At 52.0% G+C, this 11109-nt stretch overlaps 1 protein-coding gene across 3 annotated transcripts; it reads left to right on the top strand.

The window, feature by feature from the left end:
- The first annotated feature begins 757 nt into the window (after positions 1-757).
- LOC120700382 (U4/U6.U5 small nuclear ribonucleoprotein 27 kDa protein) lies at positions 758-9597 on the top strand. Of its 3 annotated transcripts, none has more exons than XM_039984601.1 (4): positions 758-1453; positions 8714-8801; positions 8901-8979; positions 9054-9597. In XM_039984601.1, exon 1 carries the CDS (start codon positions 857-859, stop codon positions 1445-1447), a length of 591 nt encoding a protein of 196 aa, XP_039840535.1. In that variant the 5' UTR covers positions 758-856; the 3' UTR covers positions 1448-1453; positions 8714-8801; positions 8901-8979; positions 9054-9597. The 3 variants fall into 3 exon arrangements, with proteins under 3 accessions (XP_039840535.1, XP_039840545.1, XP_039840530.1); XM_039984611.1 differs by having other exon boundaries at positions 8714-8815; XM_039984596.1 differs by having other exon boundaries at positions 761-1453; positions 8714-8979; positions 9054-9590.
- The last annotated feature ends 1512 nt before the right edge of the window (positions 9598-11109 follow it).

Raw genomic sequence — 11109 nt, 5'->3', positions numbered from 1 at the left:
TCAAACTAAACTTATATTTGAATTCCGCCCCATGTTGAACTCGGATAATTTGTTTAAAACTCATTTTGTAAAGCTCTGCTTTGTAAATTAAATTTAATAATTTTTGTCTGCTTGTAATCATCTGAGCTCGTCTTCGTGCGAGACTTCTAGTGTTTTTCGATCCTTAACCCGACAAACGACCGGATTACACCGTTTTAAGTGCGTGGTAACTTGATTAACCATTAGAATGATAGTTAGCGCACTTAAACCAGTTTAATTTGGGCGGTTCTACTACAGCGGCGACGGGGCGGAACCTCTAGGGGCGCGGCGGAACTCCAGGGCAGCAGCCGGACCTGCATGGCGGCGGAGGCGAGATTTTGGGGGTGGTGGCATGGCAGGACAAGACGTAGGATATCGAGGGGGAAAGAAGATGTCGAAACATTATTTTTCACTAACTAATGTCATAGCGGATAATTTCCCCAACTCCACCAGCTCCAGGAATTGGTGGGGCACCTTTTGACGAGCTCCACAAAAAAGTTCCAGTGGAGTCAATTTTTGGTGGAGTAAAGTGAAGCTAGTTGACCTGATTGGATATTTTTTTTCATAAAATGGAGTTTTTTTTGGTGGAGCTGAGTTCTTCCAAACATCTTCTTAGCAAAAAGTTTATGGAGAGGAGCTTGAAGAGTTAAGAGCGAAAGTCTTCCAAACACGCCGATATACTTTGGCCCAAATAACTTTTCGAAGCTCGAAAATACCTGGCCCCAAACACGCTCAAAAAGAGAAAAAATAAAACCTGGCCCCAAAGCCCTGAGAAACCAGCAAACCCTACCTCGTCTCCTCTCCTCCCCTCCCCTACCCACCCCTCCTCGCCGGCGAAATGTCCGACCGCCGCCGCGACAAGGAGAAGCCTCGCGACCGCGACCGTGAAAAGGACCGTGACCTCGACCGCCATCGCGACCGGGATCGCGACAGGGACAGGGACAGGGATCGGGTCCGGGATAGGGATCGCGACCGCGACCGCCGCCGCGACCGCGAGCGGAAGCGCTCCCGGTCCCGCTCCCCGTCAGCAGACCGGGACCGCTCCCACCGCCGCCACTCCCATTCCCACCGAGGCCGCTCGTCCCCCTCCCCTGACGCCGGTCGCCACAAGCGCCGCCGGGACGCGTCCCCTGCCGACGCAGACCAGCATCACAGGGAGGACAAGAAGTCCGTCGATCCTCCCGCGCCACCCAAGGGCGGAGGGGACCCGGCGGCGGTCGCAGCGGTGGGTGACGGGGACGTGGATGCGGAGGAGCTCGAGATGATGAAGATGATGGGCATCCCCGTCGGGTTCGACTCCACCAAGGGGAAGCACGTTCCCGACGCCGACGTCAGTGGCGTGCGCGTCGTCACCAAGCGGCAGCCGCGCCAGTACATGAATCGCCGCGGCGGGTTCAACCGGCCCCTGCCGCCAGAGCGGAACCGCTGAGGAAAGGTCTGATTCTCTCCATGTCCCTATGTTGATAGTTAGAATTATTCCAATTAGCATTTAATTGACTAGCTATTGCCACTCGATTTTGCACCCTGTTGAAAAACGTAAGTCATGGTTTTATTGTTTGTAGAATTTCGCGTTGAATTGATTGGGGGATTTCCAATCTAGGAACTAGGAAGTGATTGTGATTTTTTTTTGAAAATCGTGATTGTGATTTTCTGTTTTGGAATATGCTTGTACGTATGGCAAACTTGGGCATCTGCTCCCTGGATGATATCTGGGATTTAATTGTTTTGTGCCCTAATGGTTGTCTTGATTGTGTATTGGAATCTGGTGAATATAGCTATTGAAACTATGGATTACTGTGTTATGGCTAGCTGAGCTACACTGAGTGCACAATACCCAATTGACAGTGTCAGGCAAGTTCGTGGATGGCCAAAATATCGTGCTGTTTGGCATCAAATTAGCCTGTCTGATATGGTTAATGAGTATCAATAATACTAGATGATCACAATTATTGAAAGATGGAAGGTGTGGAAAGGTTTAAAACTGATAGATGGGCTTATTGAGTTGCTTACTGATCTGGATTGATTATCTACCGATCAGTTCTATAAGTATGAGGACACTTGTATAGATTGTAGAGACTACAGAGGAACTAATGATGTAGAATATATAGTCCTGGGATGATAGTGATATAAGTAGAGTTGGTGCTTTGGCTTATATAGACATTATCTATCTAGTGTTCTTCACAATTTTTCTTGGTGCCTTCTGTTCTTTTTCAATAATTTTGGAAAACGTGCATCCCCTGTTTGGATTAAGAGGATTGCCCCAGGAATTTTCAGGGTTTAATTTTATCCTAAATCCTCCTGTCTAGCCGGTAGTCTATTTGATCTCTTTTGTTTCTACATATCTTGTTTCTGTATTGTTCTAGTTTTTAGCTTAAATTTAAACTCAATCCTGTGAATTTCCATCCAAATCCTTCCTATCCTAGCTGGTTCCCTGACGGATCTCTTAAAGGTTCTGCACCATTTTTGTTTTCTTGTTGATTGCTTGAGGAAGTGTTCACTTCGGCAGTCAAAGTTGGGGGGAAGAAATCATAGCTTACTTCTGGTTTGTGGAATATGTATAAGACCAACTACAATGGAACTAGTAAGGTGCCCGTGCTAACGCCACGAGTAAATTTCAAACGTACACAAAACAATACATGTTGTAGCTTCTGCTTTTGCCGAATCCCTTCCAAGCATACCGCAGTGTCGTGGGATTTCTAGGGTACCCACAGCCTGGTGGCGGAGCGCACCCGCCTATTCCCAGTGAGGGAGGACTCGGGGAAGTACTTTGGCGATTGGGCTGATCTAGCTTTGAGACAAGCACACAAGAACACATGATTTAGAGTGGTTCGGGCCGCCGGAGCGTAATACCCTACGTCCACTAGAAGAAGTATTGTTCTTGGTTGTGTATGAACCTATCCTCCGCCGGGTCTTGGCTTTCACCCAGCCTGACCTTTCTTCTAGCGGGCGCCCCCCTTTTATAGATCAAGGGGTGCGGATACATAGGACGTTGGGGCCCCGACAAGTGGGCCCAACGTACTGCGCAGCCTACTGCGCAGAGTACTCAAATGGCTATAGTGGTTACGAATCTTTCCCCCGATATGCTTCCATGCCCTGCTGACTCTCTGACGAAAGGAGGTCTTCTCTTGTCCCGTCAGCAAGGTGCCCGTTGGGGGAACGTAGCTTGCGGCGTGACCTGTTGAGGCTATTATGTAGACGTCATAATGGGTGAAGCCGAGCCGTCGTATCCATCTACCTGGGCAGACTGACAGGCGCGGCGCGGGCGGCGCCAGCAGCTCCACTCTGCACCTTGGTAATACGCGATCAATAGTGCCCCCTGATCAAAGAATCGCCTCGGCTTCTGCCACATCAATGCGGACGTCCACCTACCACAATGAATGCAGTGGTGGGTGAGGCTTAGTATGGAGACCAAGCGACCTTGTGTACGTCTGTGCTTGTAGACACGTGTCGGCTCCGGACCCCCCCGGGGAGGGGTGCCGATTCCTTCCCCCGGGAGACGGGTCCGGTTACTATTCAGGGGGTCCGGGACCCCATGAGGGGTCCAGGACTTCCGCGGGGGTCCGGACTCCACGGGAGGTCCGGGGCCCCGGCTGTTCAGGCTGAGCGCCTGCCTCTTCCGGGACACGGTGTTCCTGGACCTTTCCCAGCCGTGAGACAGGTCCGGGACCGTCGTCAGGAGAACAGGACTCCGGACCGCAGGGGTCCGGCTGTTTGGACGTAGTCAAGGATAACTACAAGGCCCTTGCCTAGACACAGCAAGAGGGGGTACCCCAGTCCTGGGGTACCGACAGTGGCCCCCGGGCCCACCTCGGGAGAGGTACGAACCCGCGGGTGGGGCCACTACCGTGATGTGTTTCTACGCAACTTGATTGCGTTGATGTGCTCATGGAGAGAGCGGGCGTCCTGGACCCCTGAGGCCGGTACACCTGTTGCCAAGTTTAGGTACTAGAGTGCTCTCCACAGGGCGACGAAGGTGTAGGCTTAGGGTACGGAACCAAGCTAAGCGGCTATACAGACTTCGGATCGCTCAGGGAGCAAGCACTACTTCCCGGACCTGGCTCTTGCCGACCGTGGCGAGCGGTCTCCGCCGGAGCGGGCCACCGGAGTGGACTTGGAGCGACCATGGCGAGCGGTCTCCGCCGGGGCGGGCCACCGGAGTGGACTTGGAGCGACCGTGGCGAGCGGTCTCCGCCGGGGCGGGCCACCGGAGTGGACTTGGAGCGACCGTGGCGAGCGGTCTCCGCCGGAGCGGGCCACCGGAGTGGACTTGTAGCGACCGTGGCGAGCGGTCTCCGCCGGAGCGGGCCATCGGAGTGGACTTGGAGCGACCGTGGCGAGCGGTCTCCGCCGGAGCGGGCCACCGGAGTGGACTTGAGTCGTTGCTGACGATGCGATGAAATATGTCACCAGACCTGAGAGTAAGGTGCGAGAAACCAAGCCTTATACTAGAAGGGAGCCCGGGACCTCTAAAGACAGCAGTCTCGGTTACTAGAGTACTTGTAACAGAGTAGTGAAGTACGTAAACTTAGGGTACATTACCAGGCTAAGCTACGCGGAGCTTCTCTACCCCAGGATACGAGTACTACTTCTCCGGAGCAGGTCTTTAGGGGTCCGAACTGCCTTCCAGCTAGAAGGGGTGTCCCCACCTGGCTACAAGCCAGCAACTTGGATTGTTAGTAACAAAGGAAGACTCCGTTTAAGAGGAAAGAATAGTTAAACCAAAGCGAATAAATGTAATCAAGGTGGAGCCTAGGTAAAACTGAGAAAGAAAATCCCCTTTATTATTGTGGTTGTCACGGTATACATCAGAGGTCGGGATTACGAGGTCGGACCTCTACCGCTCCGGACCGCTTTTTGCCTGTTTGTGTGATAGGGCCAGAGGTCGGGTTTACAAGGTCAGGCCTTGACCGCTCTGGACTCACATGTAGGCGCCACGTTATTACAAAGGAGGAACTCTCTTAGTCCTTTCTTAGGAGTAACCTACGGCTGCATGCTATACAATATGTTCTTCTTTGGTTGGAAGCGGTACCGCTTCTCTTGGATTCTTTATAGTCGTCGGAGGCGAAGGCGCCCTGGATGAGCCTGAACTGCATCATCCAGCATCACCTCGGGAGCTCGGGCGGCCACTCCTTGCCTAAGAGCTGTCATATGCTTAAGTAGCATGAGACGAATTCTTTGGCTTTGAATGGGAGAGGCCCCCTGCCGTCGTCGTCTGCCACCGGTAGCCAGCCCGCCTGCCGCTCGCTGCGGCAGAATCTGGACTTCCGTCGCGGCGCAGCACGAGATTGGTTGCTCGTATGGACGAGCACGGAGCGTGGAGAAGGGCGGTCGCTCGCCGGCTTGTCCTTGGTGCTAGCGCCAGGAGCCCCCGCGCCTGGTGGCGGGATCCTGTCTGTAGCAGCACCAAGAACCTTGGGCGGTGCCGGAGACGACACGACGACACGGTCAACTTCCTCCGGGATGGCCGTCGACTCCAGGCTCCATATTGAGAGAAAGCCTTGAGCCGACGCCATACCGCCGCAGAGGAAGCATGGCCGTTGCTTGAGAGAAAACCTTGAGTCGACGTAGGTGTAGCAGCGCCCAGCGGCGCCTCCGCTGTGCGTTGCTGCGTCGGCTCTGAGGTATCGCAGTGGCGACGCACAACAGACGCCGCTGCCGTGCGCCGCCGCACTGTGGGCGTTGGTGCCCTAGTGCCACGGCATGTGGCGTGGGTGACGCCCTACCTTCCTTCATCTTCTCGTTCGCCGTTGCAGAGGATGAACACAGCCCCAGAAGCCTGAAGATCCAGCCAGTGCCTGATTCCCCACGGACGGCGCCAAATGTCGTGGGATTTCTAGGGTACCCACAGCCGGGTGGCGGAGCGCACCCGCCTATTCCCAGTGAGGGAGGACTCGGGGAAGTACTTTGGCGATTGGGCTGATCTAGCTTTGAGACAAGCACACAAGAACACACGATTTAGAGTGGATCGGGCCGCCGGAGCGTAATACCCTACGTCCACTAGAAGAAGTATTGTTCTTGGTTGTGTATGAACCTATCCTCCGCCGGGTCTTGGCTTTCACCCAGCCTGACCTTTCTTCTAGCGGGCGCCCCCCTTTTATAGATCAAGGGGTGCGGATACATAGAACGTTGGGGCCCCGATAAGTGGGCCCAACGTACTGCGCAGCCTACTGTGCAGAGTACTCAAATGGCTATAGTGGTTACGAATCTTTCCCCCGATATGCTTCCATGCCCTGCTGACTCTCTGACGAAAGGAGGTCTTCTCTTGTCCCGTCAGCAAGGTGCCCGTTGGGGGAACGTAACTTGCGGCGTGACCTATTGAGGCTATTATGTAGACGTCATAATGGGTGAAGCCGAGCCGTCGTATCCATCTAGTCTCCTGAACGCATAGAATATTTACACGCCTCCTAATTGCTACATCAACTAGCTCTCGCAACTTACCCGTTAGGGACCCTACGTTCTAGCTACCTATACGAATCTTAATTGGCTCGGCTAGCTACCTATACGAATCTTAATTGGCTCGGCTAGCTTCCTTACCCTTCGCACCCGTCGAGGGAAGTGTGAAGACCCTTGCTCATTTTTCACTACACCCGGGCGTAGATGTAGCGCGCCATTCAGGTGACGACCCGACCCTTGCTCACTTATCATCGTACCCAGGTCATGATACGACGCGTCCTTGGGGGGATGGCGACCCGGCCCTTGCCCATTTATCACCACACCCGGGTTCCGATGTAGCGCGTCGCTAAGAGAGGTTACGCCCCAACGAGTTTCTTGTGGGTTTCAAATCCATTAGAGTGGCTATTTTTATGCTGGTTTGCCAAAACCTAACGCAACCCTCTTCCTTTATCCGGGCTTGGGACCGGCTATGCTGAGACGACTCAGGAGAGAGAGTCTTCCCGTCAGCATAGGCGGAGTTAATCAGCATCGCTGCAGATCCAGTAAAAAAAAAAACATCGCTGCAGGTGAAATCGAGCAAGTCCCATCTACTCACCTTCAGCTCTCTTCAGGGCGTTTGATGGGTGCACCTCCTTTTGAGTGGTAGTCGGATCCTGCGCCTGCGCGCGTGCTGGCGGCGGCGGCCGAACCCGCGCGCGTGCCGGCAGCGGCGGCCGAGCCCGCCTGCGGGCCACGGCATCGGCGGACGAACCTGCTCGCGGCCGTGCCCCTCCCTCGCCAGCGCCTCGTTCCGCCCCTCCTTCACGGCTCCCCGGCGCTCGTGTCGCCGTCCCCCTCCTTCCGCGACGCGTCGGACCCGGAGGCGGACCCGGAGGCGGCCGCGGCCACGGCCGGCCACGGCCACGGGCGAGGCCCGAGGCTTCAGGCCGGCGCAGGAGGCGGCCGCGTCGGACCCGGAGGCCGCCGCGGCCACGGGCGGAGGAGGCGCAGGCGTAGGCGGCCACGGGTGGAGGCCACGGCCGGACTTGGTGCAGGGTGCGGTTCGCGACGGCCGGAGGCGGCGTAGGGGCCGGCTGCGGGCGAGGCGGAGCCGCGGAGGTGGGCGCTGGAATTGGAAGCCGGCGCGCGGGATCCCGCCGGGAGGAAGAAGAAGCGCCACTACTTTTGGTAGGAAATCGAACGCGGGGCGCGGGGGGCAGAGGGGCGGGCGACGCGCGGGCTCAACGCGATTCCGCTTCAACGCGTTGAAGCCAACGATCCAGGGCTGTTGGATTGGAGGCAGGAGTGTTTGGAAGCGTTGATCTTTACAGAGTTGTGTTTTCTGGGTACAATTTAGTTGGTGAACTGGGTTGTGTGCATGTCAGCGGGGGGCGCGAGGACGGGTGGTCCTAGCCTAATTCAATCCGTCCCTTATAGGATGAATAAAGAGAATATATAAGCTAATGCACATCAATGGTTTTCCTCCCAAAAAGTTTGTTTTATTGTGTATGCTTGGATTTAGATATGGATCTGATGAACATCTAGCGTTGATTTTCTTGGATTTGGCTCAATCCAGATCATTTTGAATATTAATCAATCCAAACTAGTTTTATACATAAATCCACTGCACAACTGATTGAAGGTACATGGGAGTTCTCTAGGATTTGTTATTCTTTTGTTGGTCTTTCATAATCTTTACCCGCTCAAGCTAAGGGCATTGTATTTTCACATCTCACATGTTCTTGATGCTGTTTTTGGGATGTGACCTTTGTGAATGCACTTATAAGTTTATCTGGGTTGCTGCTTTAGGGATAGAATGTGCATAATTTTATTTCTATTTCAAGAATGCTGGTATGGTGATGGGGTATCTAGGTACATGTTTTTTCTCTGTGGGAGCGTTGCATATTTATTCCTGGACCATTTCATATTGTACCTTATGTTAAAGTTATATGTGCTACGCGCATTGGGCCTTAAAAGTGAACCACCTAGTTTTTCAGGTTCTCTTTGCCCATCGGCATTGAAATTTCTCTTTCAGGGACTTGTTGGACTATCGCCAATCCCTATGACACCTAATAATGACAATAATACTGTTATGAAGACTTGACTGTTATTCACACTGTTCAGCTGCCGGGCTGCTGCTGCGGCTGCCACCGCTGCTTTGCCGAATGGCTGCCGCAACCACGTGGTAGCTGCAGCCGTGCGCGCAGCAGTAGTCTGTGTTTATGTTTTGTTATAAAAAATGATTAGGGCTTAGTATTTTTGCCAGCTAACATGTTGGCTATTTCCTGCATGATATCAACTGTTTTTTAATGTTTTATTACAGGATCATGTGCCATTGCAAAGATGTGTTGATGTCGGGTTGCAGTTACACTGTTACTGGACCGTGTTGGAGATGAACTACTTCTGGGCATGTATAACCTTGATGGCCAGTTACTTTGCCAAACTATGTAGACTGATCCTGTTCTGCATTATCCTTTCTTTGGTCATCGTTTGTTCTGTCGGCATTCCAGGAAACAGAATTTGGTGGCTCATTTTGAAACTATGGCTTTACAACTTTACATGATGTTTCTGGCTTTCTCCATGCAATTGGTGAGCCCCAAGCAATGATTGTGCAGTCCTTTGTTTCTCGGTTTCCTATGCTTACATTTGTGTTTGTTTCTTAGCACTTGTTTCAGGACATCAGACATGCACCACATGGATTACCAAGCGAAACAACTTATGCTACTTGTATGCTTTGCAATGAAATTATTGGTAATGGTCGTGAATGCAGCAGTGTCCCAAGATTTTGCTGAGCTCTAGCTGGAATCTTAAGGGCCAGTTCTATCAATACTATGTAGAACAACTCTGGTAAAAATGGAAGTGTATACTGTTGCATTTGATCCAGGATAACCTTGGCAGATTTAGCAGTTTATGGTTGGAGGGTGTGATAGGACTAGTTGCTTATGTGTGCTAGATTTTTGTTATATTGATTTATGCTGCAATGGTTGTTTCACGTCTAAGTTCTGCGAAATGACCATGAATTGTCCAGATGGAAGGTATGAAATGTGAATTGCAGGTAAACTGGTAAAGTGTTTTTTTAATGTTGTGTTTAGGGAAATGCTGATGTTGTCATCTTGATACTAAAGTGGTTGCTGTCTTCTTTGCTCGGCAAACACTTTGCACATGTGCTGCTGTCTGATTGAAACGTAAGGGTTTCACAAGAGAGAACATAGTATGTTTGTTTCCCTTAGTTCTCCTGGTTAAAGCGATGCTAGATAGACCTCAGCCATGCTTTCATAACTAGTCTGCCTGGACGTTTCATTGTTTGCATTGCTATTTAAATGTGGATGGTATTAAATCCTCTTTGACAATTCGGCTTATTTTTATTTTTTTTACTTTTAACAGCATAAAGCGTAATTACTCTCAAAATGTAAGCACACCACTTTATTAAAAAAAAGCAGATGTTGGAAACTTGGAATCGTTGTCTTCCGCACAAGCTAAATCTGCTGCAAACGAGCCATGTTTGTTGCAACTTGCAAGTTGGGTGGGTCATATAGATAAGTTGCAATTTGCAATCTTGAAGCGGAAACGAACAATCCGGACCCTATGAAGGTGACTGCGTCGCCAAATCTTAGTCAAAATTCTTTCAGAATTATTGCAAACGTTACAGTTTTACCGTGCATTCCTGGTATCCATTTGCTTGCAAATTTTGTAAAGGTGGAAAAAAAAATCAACTTTGGGATAATCTGAATGTTATCTCCCAAACTGGTTGATACATGTACATAACAAGCCTTAAAAGTTTCATTACATGCTTTACACCTGTTGCAAGCTTTCAGCATATGTATCGTTCTACTACAGTATTATTACACATGTACACATCTAATTCCACGATGAGAAGGCTCTTTGGAGTCTGGACTTGTTCACACCCACCTCTTCACCGCCCGGGCCAGGTGGAACCTCAGCGGGATGCAGCCCTCGAAGCCCGCCGCCGCCCCGTCACTCTGCTTGCCCTTGCAGCTCCGGTCGCGCCGGCCGGCGATCCGCGCGCTCTGCATGGCCGGCGAGGGGCACAGCGGCGGGACGACGTCCATCCTGGCGGAGCCCTTGGGCTTCCCCGGCTCGTCCTCCCACTCGAACGGCACCCTCCCCGTGGCGGGGCAGTACACCCGGCAGGACTGCCCCAGCTCGTCGCTGCCGGCGGTCTGCAGCCGCGCGGACGGCTGCCACATGGCGCTGTCCATCTCCATGGATTTCGACTTCTGATGCTCCATCAATATCAGGATCAGGATCAGCTGCGGTTTTTCTGCGAGTGCTGGGTGCTTCTAATTAGGCAAGGTAACTAGTTAGGCGATTAGGGTCGGTTTGTGCTCGTAACAAGTGCTCTCCATTAGGTGAGGTGTGTTTATTTATATAGAGCTGGTAGTGATCGTGTCAGCCAAGGCTGCCTTTTGCAGGTCAAACGCTTGGGTTTAGGGGATGATGATGTGTGGGCGCAATCTGATGTCAAAGGGAGCCGTCCGGCTTTTCTTCTTGTTCCTGGTGCTTTGGTTTGAAGGTCACGGCGAAGAAAATCGGTAGACGTGGCCGGCCATTCCGTGCCAGTTACTGTAGTGTGAAGCATGGGAAGGTGTGGCGGCCACAGGCTGGGGCTGGCTCTGGCTAGTTAGTCTGTTTCCTCGTTCCTTTTAGAAAAAAAGGAAAACATTACTTGATTTGAGGAGGATTACCGTACTAGATTAC

This window comes from Panicum virgatum, chromosome 1K, assembly GCF_016808335.1.
Source record: "Panicum virgatum strain AP13 chromosome 1K, P.virgatum_v5, whole genome shotgun sequence".
NCBI lineage: Eukaryota > Viridiplantae > Streptophyta > Magnoliopsida > Poales > Poaceae > Panicum > Panicum virgatum.
The sequence above is the reverse complement of the archived record's forward strand: the minus strand, read 5'-3'. Positions and strand labels throughout refer to the sequence as shown.